The 18,894-nt window shown below is 45.8% G+C and overlaps 3 protein-coding genes across 3 annotated transcripts; 2 read left to right on the forward strand and 1 right to left on the reverse strand.

Moving 5' to 3' along the window:
- Positions 281-10,383, forward strand: LOC8067012 (probable WRKY transcription factor 3). The gene is made up of 6 exons (XM_002444767.2): positions 281-873; positions 1,639-2,106; positions 2,324-2,494; positions 8,483-9,234; positions 9,322-9,507; positions 9,613-10,383. The coding sequence occupies exons 2-6, from the start codon at positions 1,693-1,695 to the stop codon at positions 10,145-10,147; spliced, it is 2,058 nt and encodes a 685-aa protein (XP_002444812.2). The 5' UTR covers positions 281-873; positions 1,639-1,692; the 3' UTR covers positions 10,148-10,383.
- LOC8067013 lies at positions 10,975-13,711 on the reverse strand. Its single transcript, XM_002445896.2, has 3 exons — positions 12,481-13,711; positions 11,448-11,608; positions 10,975-11,306 (listed from the first exon to the last, which is right to left on the reverse strand). Exons 1-2 carry the CDS (start codon positions 13,604-13,606, stop codon positions 11,487-11,489), a joined length of 1,248 nt encoding a protein of 415 aa, XP_002445941.1. The 5' UTR covers positions 13,607-13,711; the 3' UTR covers positions 10,975-11,306; positions 11,448-11,486.
- LOC8055216 lies at positions 14,657-18,425 on the forward strand. Its single transcript, XM_021465750.1, has 4 exons — positions 14,657-15,267; positions 15,729-16,378; positions 17,868-18,032; positions 18,154-18,425. Exons 1-3 carry the CDS (start codon positions 14,657-14,659, stop codon positions 17,984-17,986), a joined length of 1,380 nt encoding a protein of 459 aa, XP_021321425.1. The 3' UTR covers positions 17,987-18,032; positions 18,154-18,425.

Here is an 18,894-nt window from a genome sequence, read left to right on the forward strand (position 1 = left end):
TGGATATGTGTTGTTTAATAACTAACTAACCTAATGCACACGGTAACAGTGCTACTGCCACTCCCGAAAAGAACTGGACTCTATGATTTTTTTTTTAATTTTTTTTGTGGTTGAGAAAAGAAGCATCATTTTTCTATAAACATAAAAATATATAATGAGAACATGTCTTCTGGGGATAATGACGCATGTAAAGATGGTTATGGTTAAAGTTAAACCGCCAGACGGTTAAAGAGCAACCGCTTCCATAAAAGATGGGGGAAAGTGAGTGGGGAAGACGACAGCTCTGCAACTCGGCGAGCCTATCGCCTGCTGCAACGAATCCCTCCAGCTTCTCTTTCTCTGCCGCCGTTCCCTTCGCCTCCTCTCGGCCAACCGCGCTTGTCTCCTCCTCCTCCTCCTCTCTTCCATCTCCTCTCCCTTTCCTGGGAAAAAAAACTGCTTGCTCCCCATAAATATCAGCAAGCCACACACACAGAAAGAGAGAGAGAGGTGAATCCAATTCAGTCGTCTCGGAACAAATTCTTCTTCGTGGGGGGGCAAGAACCTGATTTCCACTGCCCCTGACAAGGTTTTTGCCGCCGTGGACGGTAGGTTCTTGCTGTGGTCATTTGGTGAGACAATTGCGGGGTGAAAAGGAGCCGGAAAAAGCCGTAGAAAGACGGCAATTTTTGTCCATAGTCAGAGGCCTGATTGTTCTGTTCTTATCCCCGCGGGCGAGCGATTTGACCAGCTTGCCGTCTCCGCAGCAGGCCATCCATCCACCGCCATTCGCACATCCGCCGCCTCGCCGCCTCTTCCTGTCCCGTCGCTTTGCTTTGTCAAGGAACAGCCGTATCGTTGCCGTCGACCGCTCCAGGCCTCCAGCCACCTCAGGTGCCCATTTCAATGCCGTGTCGCGTTTAATTCCTCCGTGTTTTTAAAAGTTTGTGGTAAAGGCCGCGCCTTTGTCATCGAAGCCGACGATTTGTGGCTTGTTCCTTGGATTGTTTGATTCGTGTGTCGAGTTCGAGGTTTATTTGGTTCATATAAAAAACTGCAAAATTGAGATGCTAGTTGCCTGTGGTTTGTGTAAGGGAATTGTGTTCGTGGATCGTTTTGCAAGAATTGGAGACCTGACGTTCTTTTCATTTTTACACCGTGGTTGTTGGCATGCTTGAGTCGAACTGCATCTTGCAGTGGTGTGCTTGGATTCAGTTAAAATGTCAGTGATTTAAGGTCAGCTGGTTTGGCTGTAATTTAGTTGCACATAGGACTACGAATTCGTTCAGTAGGCATGAAAGAACTCATGTTTATATGTTTACTCTGTATTTTCGTGTGCATGAACTCCATACCTTAAATAATCTCCTGGGTTTAGCAGTAAAGTAGTCTACTCTCAATTAAGTTACTTTACTGTTGCTGGATAGTATGTGCAAAGGTTGCCCCATTACCTGTCCATATCCTGAGCTCAAGTGTCTGTATATTAAATGACTGCTTCGATCTTCAGTTAGCTGTTCTCATTTCCAGCTGTGCTATCATGTGCCATGTCTAGCAATATCATTTGCTTTTTCCTATGCACAGTTGATAGAAATACTGCACTGGCTTGATCTTATTAACACGATTGTTTTGTGTTTCAACTAACATAATGGTTTTGCTTTTAAGGTTTAAGTCTGAGTTGCTTCCCTTATTGCTGGGACAGTCAACCGCAGCGCATTCATGGAGGATTGGATGCTTCCCTCACCCAGCCCAAGAACACTGATGCCAAGCTTCTTCAACGAAGAATTCAGCTCTGCTCCCTTCTCCAACATCTTCAGTGATGATAGAAGCAACAAACCCCTGGATGAAATCGAGAAGAGTAAAACTTTCATTGGCTCGAGTGCTCAAGAAACCTCTCAAGATACGAAAGACCATCCACAGACTGAATCAAACCTTTTCAGCGCAAATCAGAAATCAACCTCTCCAGGAGGTCTTGCAGAGAGGATGGCCGCAAGAGCGGGTTTTGGTGTCCTGAAAATTGACACGTCCCGTGTCAGTTCATCTGGTGCACCAATCCGGTCTCCGGTGACAATTCCACCTGGTGTGAGCCCAAGGGAACTTCTTGAGTCACCGGTTTTCCTTCCAAATGCCACTGTAAGTGTCTGTATTCATTGTGAGATTTTTGTCTGGGTGATACTGTGAAGGATAGGCTGGCCAGTAGCTTTGAACTATCTTCTAACCTGATAATCTAATTGGTTGTTTTTTTACCACTTTCCAATGTCTTATTGCGAAGGTGGAATTTTCGAAGATGAAAAAAAGGTGAACCAATCTTTATTGTCTGAACATTCCGTAACTGTTTATATCTCTGCAGTCGCAACCTTCTCCTACCACTGGTAAATTGCCATTCCTGATGCCTAATAATTTTAAATCAACAATGCCGTCCGTCCCCGAGAAGTCTGAAGATCACTCACATGAAGATTCTGCGTTTTCCTTCCAGCCCATTTTGAGGTCTAAACCATCAACCTTATGGACTGCAGAGAAGGTAATTTGCCTGATCACATATTTATTGCCATTGCTATTTCTTATAATTGCATTTCCTTTTTTTTTGACTAATTCAATCTGCAAAAGCATATCTAGCAGTTAATAATGCACTTATTTATTTTTTTTAGATAAAGGATAGTTCATACCCGGCTTCATCTACCAACTGGTAGAATCAGACCAATTATTACAAAGTTTAGCCCATAGGCTGGCATATGAGCCATAAAGTGATCTTAAAACGAAGTACAGTTTTTTGACTAAGCGAAACCAATAGACCTATTTGACAACCACCCCTTGGAAGCAAAGAAGTGCAAAGCTGATGTCTCCAGCAACAGCTGATCCTGATGATCATCACGCCGCTGCAGTCTTGCTCATTGACGGAGCCAGTGGGTTCCCCTGAAAAGAACCTGCAAAAAAGATTTTGGTTTACATTTGTCAAAAACCACCTCGTTTCTTGTTATCCAAACTGCCCAACACAAAGCTGATGCTGCAGTCAATAACAACGAATTATGTTTGTTACCACCCATCTTAGACCACCTGTTAAACAAGTCATCTATACTCTGAGGAGGTGGTATTCCAAACATTAAATGTACAGCGCGCCACAAGAATTTGGCATAAAAACAATCGAAAAAGAGATGTTGAATACTTTCTGGTGAGTGACATAAACTACACCTCGTATCGCCATTCCAATTTCGTCGAGCAAGGTTGTCTTTAGTTAAAGTCACACCTTTTTTTAGATACCACAAAAAAATTTTTATTCTTGTAGGAATTTTAATTTGCCATATTTCCTGTGACACTCTAACCCCATTGTTAATCAACGCATCATACATAGATTTGACGGAAAAAATTCCTGATGATTGTAAAGACCACACAAACACAACTGTACCCTCCTGTAAGCTCACATCATGTAAAGAGGCAACAATTCTGTGCCAATCCCTTAGGTTTCTGCCCACTAGATTCCGACAAAAAGAAATATTTAGTGGGATTGAGCTAAGTACTTTTGCTACAGAATCTTGTTTCCTTCTTACTATGTTGAACAACCCAGGGAATTTGTCCTTAAGTGGTTGATTGCCTAGCCAAGTGTCAACCCAGAATCGTGTTTGTGTTCCGTCTTTCACCTTGAAAGAACCAAGACTGAAAAAAGTGTCTTTAACATTCATCAGACTTTTCCAAAAATGAGAGTCCGTTGTTTTTTTGACGCAGCTCGCTACAGTTTTGTCTTTGACATATTTATTCCTCAAGAGTTCCTGCCACATACCATCTTCATTTAACAATTTAAAAAGCCATTTACTCAATAAACATTTATTTTGTAAATCTAGATTTTGTATTCCTAAGCCACCTTGTACTTTTGGCTGGCACAAAATTTCCCATTTAACTAATCTATATTTTCGTTTGTGTTGGTCATTCTGCCAATAAAATCTTGATCTGTAACATTCAATTTTTTCTAGCACCCCTCTTGGGATTTCAAAAAAAGACATCATAAACATCGGTAGACTAGAAAGCACCGAGTTTATTAAAACTAAACGGCCTCCTGTCGAGAGCAATTTTCCTTTCCAACCACTGAGTCTATTTTCAATTCTATTCTCAATTATTTGCCAATCTTTATTGCTTAATTTTCTAGTATGCATCGGTATGCCTAAATAACGAAAGGGGTATGTCCCAATATCACATCCAAATAGTTGTGAATAGAACATTTCTTGCTCTTTTGCTTTACCAAAACAAAAGATTTCACTTTTATGAAAGTTTATTTTAAGTCCTGATAGTTGCTCGAAGGTAATAAGAACCAGTTTCATATTTACTGCCTTCTCAACATCATGGCTCATAAAAATCACTGTGTCATCTGCGTACTGGAGGATAGACAAACCATCTTGAATAAGATGAGGGATGACCCCTTCTACTAGACCTGCTTCCTTTGCTCTAGCAATCAAAATGGCCAACATATCCACCACTATATTAAATAGTATCGGGGACATTGGATCTCCTTGTCGTAAACCTTTGTTTGTTTGGAAGTAGGATCCTAGATGATCGTTAACCTTGATATTAACATTCCCGCCTTGCGTGAACTGCTCAACCCAGGTACGAAACTTTTGTGAGAACCCTTTCATCCTTAGAGTTTGTTGTAGGAAGCTCCATTTTACCTTATCATATGCCTTTTCAAAATCTATTTTAAAAATGATCCCGTCCTGTTTTTTTGAATGTAACTCATGTATTGTTTCATGGAGAATTACCGCTCCCTCCATGATATTTCTTCCTGGAAGAAAGGCTGTTTGAGTTGGTCTAATGATCTTTTGGGCAATAGTATTCAGTCTATTGGTTGCTACTTTTGTGAAGATTTTGAAAGAGACATTCAACAAACAGATTGGTCTGTATTGCTGAATCACTTTCGCATCCTTCGTTTTTGGTACAAGGATTATTGTTCCAAAGTTTAAACTTTGTAAAGGCAAATGCCCCTGATGAAATTCCTTGAATAGAGCCATCAGATCAACTTTTATTAGATTCCAGAAAACCTGATAAAACTCAGGAGGAAAGCCATCTGGGCCAGGTGCCTAGTTATGTTCCATTTGGAAAATCGCAGCCCTTACTTCAGATTCAGAAAAATCATCTATCAAGTACTCATTTTCCAGTACAGATACCTGAGGGATATCCTCAATCTGTTGCTCATTGAGGAATATAGGAGAGCTTTCCGATGGGCCAAACAAATTCTTATAATAGTTAGTAATATGCTTTTTGAGTTGAGCATCACCACTAATTGTATTGTTTCCATCCTCCAACTGGAAAATATGAGTTTTTCGGTGTCTACCATTTGCCAACAGATGATAGTATTTAGTATTTGCATCCCCTTCCAACAGATGTTTCACCTTAGCCCTTTGGTACCATTTAAGTTCCTCCTCTCGAAGTAATTCAGCTAGCCTTTCATTTAAGACATGTTTTAAATTTAATTCCATTTCATCAAGCAAAGAACTTTCTGCCTTTTTATCTAATTCGTCAAGTTTATTTAATAACATTTGTTTTTCTTTTCTATATGCACCACTTATATTTTTAGCCCATCCTCTGAGATATTGGCGTAACCTTCTGATCTTAGCTTGCCACCTCTCTAAAGGAGTGCCTTCAACCAGCACACTTTCCCACACATCCCGTACCAAGTCACAAAATCCCTCCCTCAACAACCAACCCAATTCAAATTTAAATTGAGATTGGTAAGATGAGGATGCATTATTTGTGCTTAATAACAACGGAGTGTGGTCAGATATCTCTCTCGATAGAGCATGTACAGTGGTATGCGGGTATTTGGATTCAAACTCTGTACAAACCAAAATTCTATCTAGCTTCTCAAAAGTCTGGTTTTGTAAGTGGTTGGCCCAAGTAAAATTTCTACCTGACATTTCTATTTCTCTGAGATTCAAAGAATCAATTACCGCATTAAAAAGAAAAGGCCATCTATCATTGTAACTAACATTATTTTTCTCGTCAGGACTACGAATAATGTTAAAATCACCACCTATAACAATAGGTAGGGTGTCTTTTGAACATATTCGTACTGCTTCAGATAAGAATTTAGATTTCAGATCCACTTGAGCCGGCCCATAAACTGAAATCAGGTTAAACTTAAAATCGTCTTCCTTATGTCGAACCTTGAACCGAATAGAGAAGTCACCTTCCTCAATTTCACCAATATCAAAAGAAACCAAATTTATTCCTAGAAGCATGCCACCAGACCGACCCTTTGGCCCCATGCAATGCCACAAAAAATCTCTACCAGCGCAAATATTATTCAAGGTGGATTGCGAAAAATTGGCTCTGCCGGTTTCCGATAAAGCAATAAAATCTAGGCATTTTTCTTTTGTTAAGTCAGATAAAAATCTATACTTCTTAGTATCAGCAAAACCGTTACAATTCCAAAATATTCCTTTCATCTAGATTGCTTTGTATTATTTTTTTTCCTATTCTTTGAGCGTGCCTTTGTTTTTTGTGATACAGGGGTCTGTAAACACAATGAGTCACAGCCCCCATCACCTAGGCCTTCAGAAATTTCTGAGCAAATCAAATTCAAAGTTTGTAACTCCAGATTATCTTCTAAAGAACAAACTGAAGAGGCAACATCCAACACACAACTATTCCCAGCAGCTTGCTGGTCAACCTTTTCCAGTCTAAGAAATTCTAAATCTCTAAAAGTATTTATAGAGTGCGACACTTCTTGCTCATTATTACCAAGAACCACCCCTAAAGAATTAGCTCTAGCTAAAAAAGCAGAATCATCAAGAGTACTGAAAGAGAGAGGTTGAGATCCTTTACCTTTGCCTGAAGAAGAATCCAAATTCCTTCGGGCTTTCAATTTTGTTGCCTTCTCCAACGAGTCTTGATCCGAAGTTGACGCATTCCTTTTACTAGCTCTCACTGGCGAAGCTGTCCCACTGTTTTGAACCCGAGACTTACTGAAAAGGCCAGAGTCGTCCTTGGTAGGCATCAGATCAGCCATCCGATGTGCGGATCCATCTGATGTCACCCCACTTGGAGGAAGTATTATCATAGGTTTTTTACTAGACTTCACTGCTGCTGAGTTGGAACCGGGCTGCTGTCCACTTGACACGCCTGGACCAGGTGGCAGCTGATCAGAAGCATTAGCGTTATCAGTAGATGGATTCTCAAACTTCTTGCCATCTTCATCCATATTTTCAGGCTCTTTATCCTCTGCAGGTTTATCTTCATCCATATTAGTATCCATATCAATTACCTCTGGCTCACCGACGGTCATATCCGTCTCAACACGAAATTGTAGCTCATAAACAAAATCCCCAATAACTATATCCACTAGGTCTGGGATAAGATCAGGGTCAAGTACGGCTACTTTTATTCTTGACCTTCCAAATTTCTTTGTGAATTTCATGTCAACGGCACGAGATACACCTAAAATTGAGCCAATTGCCCAAAGAATAGGAAATTCTCGCAGTTCTTTTGGTAAGCCACGAAACTGAACCCAAACCTTGTCAATCTCATATTTATAAACTTCATTTTCAACTCCTTTTTCAAAACGAATTTTCCCTTTCACTGTCTTTGTATCCATAGGACCCCAGTTGACCATGTGATTCAACAATTCAGATGATGGGAAATTAGTGATAAAGACATTTGTGCCCTTCTCCTCAATTACCCACTTGTTTTTGCCTGGCAGAAGTTTTTCAAGTTCCACTGCCAATTGATCAGCAGTAAGAGAACCCTCCAAAACACGCACCATGGCTGATTTTTCCTCGGAATTTATCTTTGGATTTTCAGCGTGTGGAATGAAATAAAAGCCCAAACCTTCTACAGCATAACCACACGGAATTGCAGTAGTTTGCATGTTCTTCAAATTCGGACAAACCTTTGTAACATGGTCTCCAAAGCAAATATCACAGCTAAGAGTTGCAGTGCAAACAGATAAAGTGTGACCTTTAGTATGGCACCGATAACAATAAGGTTTACCCTTGCTTTTGTGTGCTCCCTGAAGAGATGACTCTGGCACTTCATTTTGCATTTTTGGGACAATTTTAATTTGTGGGACAGTAGCCAATGACATAGTTTCGGAGGTAGCTGGCACCGTAGTCGTTGTTGTCGTTGCTGTTGTCTGGAACGCATCAGTTCCCGCCACCTGAGTGTCGCCCTTGTGTCCTGTTGCCGGGGCGGCAGCAGAACCAAGCCCAGACTGTGTGCCTACTGCCGATGTCTCGGCCTGCACATTTGCAGCCGAAGCCCCCGTGAGCGTCCCTCCTGCCGAGGTCACCAGAGACGAACCAGGAGGTGCACCGTGACCCGCATGGTTCCCAGATGGAGTTGCGCCATGTCCCGCCTGGTTCACCACCACCTTTGCCTCGTGCTGACGCATCCTCGCCTCGAATGCACTTATTTATTGCCATTGCTATTTCTTATAATTACATATTCTTTTTTTCTACTAATTCAATCTGCAAAAGCATATCTAGCAGTTAATAATGCACTTGCCTTGATGAATTTGCACTGTCAGGGATCAAGTGTTGTTCACCAAACCCAGTCCTTAACGAAGGATAGTCAGGGGTTAAATGTTCATGCTAACCCAACTGCGACCAAGCATGAAACTGAGGAAAATCTAGTTAAACCTAAGACATGTGATTCCATGTTTGATGAACAGAGCGAGGAAATCCAAAATGGGGAAGATTCTTCAGCTCCAGACACTGGCACCGCCGATGATGGATATTTTTTGAGGGTAAACAGGAGGGGCATGCCCCTACTGGATGATGGATATAACTGGAGAAAATATGGAGAAAAGCAAGTGAAAAAAAGTGAACACCCAAGGAGCTACTACAAATGCACTCACCCAAAATGTCCTGTCAAGAAAATGGTGGAGCGTTCTCTAGAAGGTCATATAACGGAGATAGTCTACAGAGGTTCTCATAGTCACCCACTGCCTCTTCCCAACAGCCGGCCAAGTGTCCCTTTGTCGCATTTCAATGATTCAGAAGCTGATGGTAACTTCAGTTCCAAGCCTGGGCCTGGCTATGACTCGTCAACTTCACAGGGAATTGCTCCAAAAGGTCAGTTCCAAGATGTGCACAGCGGAGCTCTTGAAACAAAACTGTCTGGCTCTCTTACTACAACTGAGATTGCTGACACGTCTGTTATGGAGTCTATGGATGTCTCATCAACACTCTCCTCCAATGAGAAGGGTGATAGGGCCATGAATGGTGCCGTTCCTTCAACCAATGACATGAACGAAGACGAGACTGAATCTAAAAGAAGGTTTGGACCTTGTTACCAACCAAGTACATAATTATAACTACCATACTAGTCAACGAATTCTCATTTGTTCCTTTGACTCTTCTCCAGGAAAATGGAGGTTTCTGTCGCTAGTAACACTGCCAACATTGTCACTGATATGGCAGCTATGGCATCAAGGACTGCCCGGGAGCCTCGGATTGTTGTGCAAACAACAAGTGAGGTCGACATCCTTGACGATGGCTACCGCTGGCGCAAGTATGGACAGAAAGTTGTGAAAGGCAACCCAAACCCAAGGTCAGTCTTGGTGCCATTTCCGTCTCGCCCATCCTTTTATCAGGAAACCAAATGGAAATTTAGCCATTTCAATTGTTCAATACACACCCTTCTATTTGCATGCAGGAGCTACTACAAATGCACTTATGCTGGCTGCTCAGTGCGCAAACATGTGGAGAGGGCCTCAAATGATCTCAAGTCCGTGATCACAACATATGAGGGGAGACACAACCATGAAGTTCCAGCTGCCAGGAACAGCAATGGGCATCCGAGCTATGGCTCCAGTGCTGCACCACAGGGTAGCAGTCTTCACCGGAGGCCAGAGCCTCCACAATTCAGCATGCCTCACGCTGCTGCCGCCGCTGCCTACGGTTCACTTTGTCTCCCACCACAACTCAATGCAGCTTCAGGGGGTTTCTCCTTCGGAATGCTCCCCCCTGCAATGGCAATGGCAATTCCAGTACCATCTCTGGGTAACTTCATGCCAGCGCAGATGCCTGGCCATGGATCACCAATGCAGGGTTGTTCAGGCCTTATGCTGCCGAGAGGTGAGGAGAAGGTGAACCCAGAGCAGCAGTCCAGATTGCCGGTAGCGAATGGGAATGCGGCAGCAACTTACCAGCAGCTCATGGGAAGGTGGCCTCAGGGTCATCAGATGTAAATACTCCAGCAGGCACAAAGATGAAACGATAGGGTTTGTTTTTTGCTTGTGTACATACACAATGAAATTAGGTTTCTTCTACCGTAGCTCCTTTGTTTGCTTTCAGGCTTTAGTAAGATGATTCTGATAATAGTGAGGGAGAGGGAAAGGGGAAGGGATGAACTTGGGTGATCAGGCTTTGCTGTTGTGTTCATTGAATTATTCAGACTAAGGTCCTGGAGTAGTAACTAGCTTCAGCGGGTGTTTAGTTCCCCATAAAATACAAAATATCAACTATTTTGGAATTATGGAATGCAAAATGTCAAAATTTTCAGGATTTTATTTAGTTTCATCTAAAATGCAGAATTTATTACTCTCATGAGGGCCTCTTGAGGCTCTTTTGGGCTTTTTTTTTTGGGTCTTTTGAGATTAAAATCGAAAAGGAGAATAGCCACTTTTTGCCAAAAAAAAATGCATGGTGTTTGGTTCCATTATGCAAAATGATAGACCAAAACCCAAAATTGAAGGGGAACAAACACCCCCTCAATGTCTGCTCTTTCGCTGCGCTGTGACCATTCAAAGACAGTCCATCCCACAAATCGGCCAGTATTTTGCTGGTCATTTTTTTTAATAAAAAATAAAGCACTAATTATGTGATTGATTGACCTTCCCCACGTCCTGAGTTGTTTGTCAAGTCTGAGTTCACAGTTCAGATAGGAGTTGAACAATAATCAGTTCAGATGGCACTGCAGTCTGCAGCTTAAGTCACCGTAATCAGGCATGATCCAAGGCACACACGCTAACACTAATGAAAGAGTAAGGTTTCACAAACCACAAAGAGAACAACATGAAACAGCAAATGCAAGGGCCAATTCGTCACCCAGGATCGGGGCATATATCATAGCATAGCTTTGCGTTTCAAGTTACCGTAATCTGAGAGAGAAACAAAAGCCACAACATGGCGATCGAGTAGTGTTCCACTTCGACCTGACGAGGGTTCGATCAAAGAATACATTCAGGCAACATAGACAGTGTTCCAACGGCTAGCATGCCATATTGCCATCTGACGAAAGTAGCAGAGACGATGAGTTCATCTGCAGCATAACCCCCCAAAAGACAGACCGTCCCAGCCAAAACACGTCGCCATAACATAACTTGAGCCCATGCATTGCTGCTTAACCTGTATCAAAGGAAATTTGGGCAGAACAGAAATCAGCAGCTTGCATAGCCTGCATGCATGCATCAATTGTGGGAAGGTAGATATGCAGAGGAAATGAGACCACATATTCACATCAGTGTGGAGGAAACAATGCAAGTTCACCTAAAAGGAAATTAAACAGCTTCAAACCCCTTGCTCAGCTCATCCTATGAACGTCTGCTTGGTGTTGCCAACCAAGTGGTAACCGCCAGGGATTGGCCGGGACGGTGGTGCTGCTTCAGTTGGTTCAGTCAAGCCAATGTCACTCGACCAATTGCCTGGCCCTTCAAGCAAAACCAACACTTGTCAAAACTCAGCAGTCAAAACAAAGGCTTTACGCCAATTTGGATTTCTCTCCAACACTATTTGGATAGCCTAATTAATTGCTCCTAGGTACAAAATATATACTGCCTGCTAGCAACAGGAAATAAAATTCAAAAGCAGATGTGTAGGAACTAATAGGAAGCTTATGGTGATCAGATTCTAAAATGGTCCATTAAGAATGAAACATCACAATAACTTTGATGACTAGTGATTTCAGGTTCAACTTGTGATCGATCAACAAATTATTCTTGAATTTTGGTGATCAAATATGTGTTATGTGTAAGAAAAGGCATTGATGGATGCCTAACTAGATCCACCAATATACACAACACAAACATTTTATTCACAGATGAAGCATGCATGTGTTAATATGTACCATACAAAAACTTACTCCGTACTCTCAACTTGTGGTTAACAAAAACTATAATAAAGTAGTCTAATAGCATCAAGAAAACAAGTTAATCAATTTCAACACTCTAACCATCTAAGGAGGCAAGACATAATTGGTTTATTTATCGATCATCATGTGGATCACTTCAGGACCCCTTGCCCAAATATTAGCGTAGCTCTTACCTTGAGCACATCAAAGACAATTCTGCAGGGACATATAGTTTTAATCCTGAAACATCTACCGCTGCGAATGCACAATCAAGCAATGAACTTTTTTTCCTTTTCTCAGGGAGAAACATCAAGCCATGAACTAGTAGAGCAATTATAATGGAGGCACCAGACCAGGCAAATACAGAGAAGCGAACGATGAGTTAATGAGTCCAATTAACACACTGAGCAGCATAGCCAGAGATGGGATGAGATGATCAGGACGATGGTATACCTGATGAGACCGCTCGCGGCAGCTCCCAATCGCGGACGAATCGGTTGGCAATGCCGTACTCGCGGGGAGGCGCCACCAGGTGGTAGCGCTCGCAGTCGACCACTTTGCGGGCGGGCACGTCGACGGCGAAGAGGTGCTCCTCCTCCTCCAGGAAGAAGTAGACGACTGCGGGGTTGTGGGGGTGGATGAGCGCGAGCACGGGGGCCTTCTTGGGGAGGCCAGTGGCGCTGTAGGTGTCGTCGGCCCAGATGTCGGCGAAGGTGGCCTGGTGCTCCAGCGTCCACTCCGTGGCGTCCGGGTCGCGCAGCGTCCAGACGGTGACCTTGTTGGGGGCGCCTCCCCGGCGGTAGGTGTCGACGAAGCGCAGGCTGCCGGCGCTGACCCCGACGTAGCGGAGCTGGTCGAGCACCCCCCAGGCCTCCCTGCTCTTGAGCACGCAGGGGCGGGGCAGCGGGACGAAGCCGAGCACGGGGTCGTCGGCGAAGGGGTCGGCGGTGAGGACGCCCCAGGAGTAGTCGGCCCACCAGAGCCTGCCGTGGTGGGCGAGCGTGCGGAGCGGCGCGAACACGCGCGCTGGGAGCGGGTAGCGCACGCGCTTGTTGACCCACTCGCCGACGTCGGAGTCGAAGCAGCGGAGGTCGCCCTTGTCAGTGCCCATGAAGGGCAGGAGCTCGGCGACGACGTAGCGGCCGGCGCCGCTGGGGCAGGCGAGGACGCCGACGAGCGCCTGGTGCTGGATGGGCAACTTGGGGTCCGGGTCCGGGAGGCGGAGCGCGGAGCCCGTGGCGGCGTCGAGGACGAAGTAGCGAGGGTCGGAGTAGCTTAAGCGGACGGACTGCTCGCCCGGGCGGTCGACGTGGACGCGGGTGAGCGGGGCGTCGAGGATCGCGGAGAGGAGGAGCAGGCCCGAGGGGTCGGCGGCGAGCACGAACGGGAAGTTCCGCGGCGTGGGGCGGGCCGGGAAGACGCGCGGGGAGACGGCCAGGCGCGACACGCGCGGGGGCGCGGCCAGCGCCAGCGACACGTCGGCGCCGCCCTCGAGCTCGACGACGCGCGGGATGCTGCCGAGGATGACCCACGGCGACGTCGGCGGGGGTGGGGTGGGGTCGGGCGTGGCGGGCGCCATCGATCGGAGGGTGGTGGTACGCGGTGGCGGCGCCGGCGAGCGGGGAGAAAAGAGAGGGTTTTGGGCGTTTGGGTGTGGCCGCGCCGCGACGAGATCACAAGAAAGCGAGCGTGGAGTGGAGTGGAGTGGTGGAGCCCCCTGTCCGTACGAGCTTGAGCTGCTTCCCCTCGAGCATGTCACCGGTGCGGCCACGTGTCGGTGGTGGAGCGCCTACCGCCTAGTTCGTGGGTCCCACAAACAGGCCTGTTTGGTTCTCTCCAAAAAAAAAAAAAAAACTCTCCTCACCTCGCCGAACAAGAAACTGTGTGAATCCAAGCTGTTTGGTTTCCTTGCTCTGTTGCTTTGATTCCTGTGCAAGCAACGTGAATGTAAAATGGTTTCAATCAAAATTACCAACATATTCAGGTTCATAGCTTTGAAAGCAGCACAGGATGGGAGGAAGTGTTTGCAATTGTTTATTTCTTAATAGGTCAACACATTTTTCCCATACACGCATATGTGATTTTAGTTGCTCTTTCTAACTCTCCCACATTATGCATGCTGGCGTTTACGAATGCGTCTTTATTAATGCCAAAATTTCCTTTCGATCCAAGTTTAGCTAGTAGCGCTGGAGTCAGTTCGGTAACATATTTTGGGTGGGATATGGCATGCGCATGCTCTGCACTGCTTTGGGGGTTCAGTTGGCAGCTCCTCCATGGCATGCCGTTGGAACACTCACTACTTGTGCTATTTTGCTGATAGAACGTTACTTGACCATCAGTTGTGACTTGAATCATGCTCGATTCTAATGACTTCAGCTGCAATGCAATGTGATTCTATTATTGAAAATCGTACAATTTTTTTTCACAGGAGGCTGCTGGATTCACCGGATCGTTTGCCCGCCTACCACGGCACACCCCGGCCGTCCGGCCGAGGAGGTCAGAATCAGAGGGCACGTTCCAACCCTGCAAAAGCTGAAAGCTCAGCGACTGGCACCCGGTCAGGCTCAGGCCGTCCGGGTCTCCGGGTCTCCGTGGAGTGGTCTAGGTCTCCTCGGTGGAAGCGGCGGTGATGGGATTCCACCTGCACCGGCTTGCTTCCGCTGCGGCGGCCTGCAGGCGAGGCAGCGCCAAAACCTTCGCGCTCGCGCCGGCGCCAACCAAGACGCTCCTTTTCCCCGCTCGCCGCCAAAGCATCACCACCGCGGCCGACCCCGCCACGCCCCCGCCGACGTCGCCGTGGGTTATCCTCGGCAGCATCCCGCGCGTCGCCGAGATCGAGGGCGCCGCCGACGTGTCGCTGGCGCTGACGGCGCCCCCGCGCGTGTCGCGCCTGTCCATCTCCCCGCGCGTCTTCCCGGACCGCCCCACGCCACAGAGCTTCCCGTTCGTGCTCGCCACGGACCCCTCGGGCCTGCTCCTCCTCTCCGCGATCCTCGACGCGCCGCTCACCCGCGTCGACGTCGACCGCCCGGACGCCACGCGGCGGTCCATGTATTGGCGCGACGACGACCCGCGCTACTTCGTCCTCGACGCCGCCACGGGCTCCGCGCTCCGCCTCCCGGACCCGGCCTCGCAGGAGCCCGTCGAGCACCAGGCGCTCCTCGGCCTGCTCGCCTGCCCCGGCGGCGCCGGCCGCTACGTGGTTTCCGAGCTCCTGCCGCTCATCGGCAGCGACACGGTGTATTTTTTTTCGGTAGGAAAATTTTTTCGGCACCTGCCGATAAATAAGAAATTTCGGACATTTCGGAAATTTCGGATGAAATTTAAATAAATTCAAATTGATTTTTTTAAAAATTTGACATCATTTTACTAAAAAAGCTTTCTAATATATGACTCATCACAAATTTATATAATATTAACGAAATAACACAATATATTATTGCGGTAGTATAGCGGACTGACGGTGGGCGAGTTGCATATGCTAGTGTCACCAAATATGTGAGTGAGAAAATTAAATAATTTTGAAGAAATTTAGGGCTTTGATAAGACTAGAAGATATGGTGGGTCATTTTATTGTTGTTTGGAGTAATTTTGAAGCGAAACATGAATTTAACCGAAAAATTTGACCGATACAAAAAAAATTCGGACCTCACTGAAAAATGCGAAATTTCGGAAATTTCGACGAAATTTCGCCGAAAAAGAAAACCCTACACCGCCACCCTCCGCTGCTACTACTTCGACGTCGGCGAGTGGGTCCAGAAGAGCGTGCGTTACCCGCTCCCGCCGCGCCCGCTCGCGCCGCTCCGCACGCTCGCCCTCCACGGCAGGCTCTGGTGGGCCGACTACTCCTGGGGCGTCATCACCGCCGACCCCTTCGCCGACTACCCCGTGCTCAGCTTCGTCCCGCTGCCCCGCCCCTGCGTGCTCCAGAGCAGGGAGGCCTGGGGGGTGCTCGACCAGCTCCGCTACGTCGGGATCAGCGCCGGCAGCCTGCGCTTCGTCGACACCTACCGCCGGGAAGGCGCCCCCAACAAGGTCACCGTCTGGACCCTGCCCCACCCGTACGCCACGGAGTGGATGCTGGAGCATGAGGCCACCTTCGCCGACATCTGGGCTGACGACACGTACAAGGCCACTGGCCTCCCCAAGAAGATCCCCGTGCTCGCGCTCATCCACCCCCACAACCCCGCAGTGGTCTACTTCTTCCTCGAGGACTACCTCTTCGCCGTCGACGTGCCCGCCCGCAAGGTCGTGGAGTGCGACCGCTACCACCTGGTGGCACCTCCCCGCGACTACGAGATCGCCAACCGATTCGTCCGCGCGTGGGAGCTGCCTCGTGCAGTCTCCTCAGGTATATGCCGTGCCTTGCCTCATGCCCTGATCTCACTATCTCGGCTCATTCTCATCTCTGGCCCTGCTGTTTATTAGATGTTCATCTATATTGTTGTGAAAGGTGCTGCCTTTTCATCGATTGCGCTTGCCTCTGCCTGCCGCATTCACTTACTCTAGTTCATACCTTGGTCAATATGCAGTGGCCAATCGTAAGCTGCATGGTTTCGACATACATGTCTGCCAAATTCTCTTTCATGCTTGTGCAAGTTCATGATCTATGCTATATATTTTGTCCAGGCAGGGATCAGTGTTGCACAATTATACAGTATATCCGCAAAGGCATTGGCTTTTGACTGATTGCTTGCCTCTGCCTGCTGCATTTACTTACTACGGACATATATACTATTTAGTTTATTGAGTTCATGCATGGCGTGATCAGTTGTAGCTGTTTCAGGTCACTACTGATATGTGCTCAAGTTCAAGCGACGCACATGATAATCGTAGTACCAAGTTTATGCTGATTTGCTATACTTGATGTTTAATTTGGTTGGAGCGCATAAATTGGTTCGGCATATTCTCTTTAAAATTGATGACTGAGATATTATATTGATGCTAACACAAACTGAAACTAGCTACTGTAGGACATGCTTTACTTCAGCCTTGTGCTTTGTATGCAAATAATGTTATGTTGTAGTGGTATAAATGGTCGGATCAAGTTAGTTCGATGGCCAATGCCATTTGAAGTGAAGTTATTCCTGCTCAAATTCTTGGCTTTTGATTGATCACTTCTGCCTGCTGCATTCACTAACAACTGACATATATACTACTGCTGATAGCTTGATCGATGCATTCACCAGCTGTAGATGTTTCATGGTTACATGTCTGCAAAATATTCCTTCATGTGCTTAAGTTCAAGATCTATGCTGATATTTCTTGGCAAGGAGTACTAAAGTGATGTGCTTGATGATCAAAACCAATTATATGTCTATTTCTTGCACTGTACTTGATGATCAAGGAGTGCTAATTATATGTTCGGAGTCTATAGTGCTGACATATTTTCTTTCAATAGTTGATGCTGAGATACCTGTACTCTTCCTTCACTGGTGATGTGCTATTAGATTAGTTATTACTCTTGGTGCTACCACGAGTTGAGGCTACCTAACTTTAGGAAATGTGCACTTTTGGTTATGTGCTGTGGTTTTGTGTAGCGTAGGTGTTTACATCTTTTGGTCACATTATGTTGCATTGAGTTAGGCAGCCAAAGCTTTACCTAAATCCTTGATCACAATGAGACAAGTTATTTGTAGTCTCACTGCTTAATTTGTATATGAATATTGTAATGTTTATTCTAGCTTGTACATTTCATCTTAGTTATTTTGTAAAACATTTCATCTTTCTACACGCATGGCTATCCAAACAATGATTGAGCTTAGCTTGACCCACCATAAATAATCCACACTCGTGCAATGCCTTTTGTTGTATTCTGACAAGTATTGGTTCACTTGAAGGACTGGTGAATTGGTCGTCTGACATCGGCTCATCTGAACCAACCAAAGCGTTGCCATCGACGAAAATGCCCGGTGATTACCACTTGGTTGGTAACATGAGGATGAAATTCATTGGATGAGCTCAGGATGGGAGGAAGTGGTTGCAGCTGTTTAATTCCCTACTAGGTTAACTCATTTCCACACGCACATACATGGTTTCAGTTTGCTCTTTCTAACTCTCCCACATTATGCAAGGCAGGCGTTTACTAATGTGACTTTGTTTTGCCGAAATTTCCTTTTGATCCAGGTTTAGCTAGCAGTGCTGGACTCAGGCTGGTAACATGTTTTGGGTGGGATATGGCATGCTCAGCGCCGGTGACATGCTTTGGGGGTCTGGCTGCACGTTCAGTTTGCAGCTCCAATTCTGTCCATGGCATGCTGTTGGAACACTACTTGTGCTATTTTGCTGAATGTTACGATCGATCTTGGCCCTTCTCTGATGGAACATTACTTGATCATCAGGTGTGACTTGGATCATGCTTGATTCTGGTGACTTTCAGCTGCAATGTGATTCTATCATATATTGTCTTGGGCGACTGATTATATATTGTGCCTTGCATTTGGTGTTCCATGTTTTTTTTCGAGGAGGGGGGGGGGGGGGGGGTATCAGGTAAGTGATATCCATTCGCTTGGTTTGCGCATATATTAGTGACAACGTAGGGGGTCTCGGAGTCCTGCATGATCCAATCCAGACATCCAATCATAGTAGTTAGTAAGTAGGGGCCAGCAACACTAAGGTAATTGCATCCAATATGAGAGATCTTAATCTGACCGTGGTTTGGCATCTGAGCACCTCAAAATGATCAGATTCCAGGGCGCATGTTGTCTTGGCCTTAGTTTCTTTTTCTGGTTGACAAGTGTCTATTCGTTTGAGATTATTAACCGAATTTACTAATCATTTAACAGTATTTTTCCTCTCACAATAAATCAGCAAAAAAATACTTTCCATATCTTTTCGATAACAAAGCCGGTAGGTGCACGGATGCAC

Source organism: Sorghum bicolor, chromosome 7 (genome assembly GCF_000003195.3).
Source record: "Sorghum bicolor cultivar BTx623 chromosome 7, Sorghum_bicolor_NCBIv3, whole genome shotgun sequence".
Classification (NCBI taxonomy): Eukaryota; Viridiplantae; Streptophyta; class Magnoliopsida; order Poales; family Poaceae; genus Sorghum; species Sorghum bicolor.

Bases quoted from the DNA above. Each gene is read 5' to 3' on its own strand.
- LOC8055216 (XM_021465750.1), top strand. From the start codon at position 14,657: ATGGGATTCCACCTGCACCGGCTTGCTTCCGCTGCGGCGGCCTGCAGG. The intron at 15,268-15,728 runs GTATTTTTTTTC...TCGCCGAAAAAG, and splicing joins CTCATCGGCAGCGACACGGT to AAAACCCTACACCGCCACCC. The intron at 16,379-17,867 runs GTATATGCCGTG...GTTCACTTGAAG, and splicing joins GCCTCGTGCAGTCTCCTCAG to GACTGGTGAATTGGTCGTCT.
- LOC8067012 (XM_002444767.2), top strand. From the start codon at position 1,693: ATGGAGGATTGGATGCTTCCCTCACCCAGCCCAAGAACACTGATGCCA. The intron at 2,107-2,323 runs GTAAGTGTCTGT...ATATCTCTGCAG, and splicing joins TTTTCCTTCCAAATGCCACT to TCGCAACCTTCTCCTACCAC. The intron at 2,495-8,482 runs GTAATTTGCCTG...TTGCACTGTCAG, and splicing joins CCTTATGGACTGCAGAGAAG to GGATCAAGTGTTGTTCACCA.
- LOC8067013 (XM_002445896.2), bottom strand. From the start codon at position 13,606: ATGGCGCCCGCCACGCCCGACCCCACCCCACCCCCGCCGACGTCGCCG. The intron at 11,609-12,480 runs GTATACCATCGT...TTTTGCTTGAAG, and splicing joins GCCGCGAGCGGTCTCATCAG to GGCCAGGCAATTGGTCGAGT.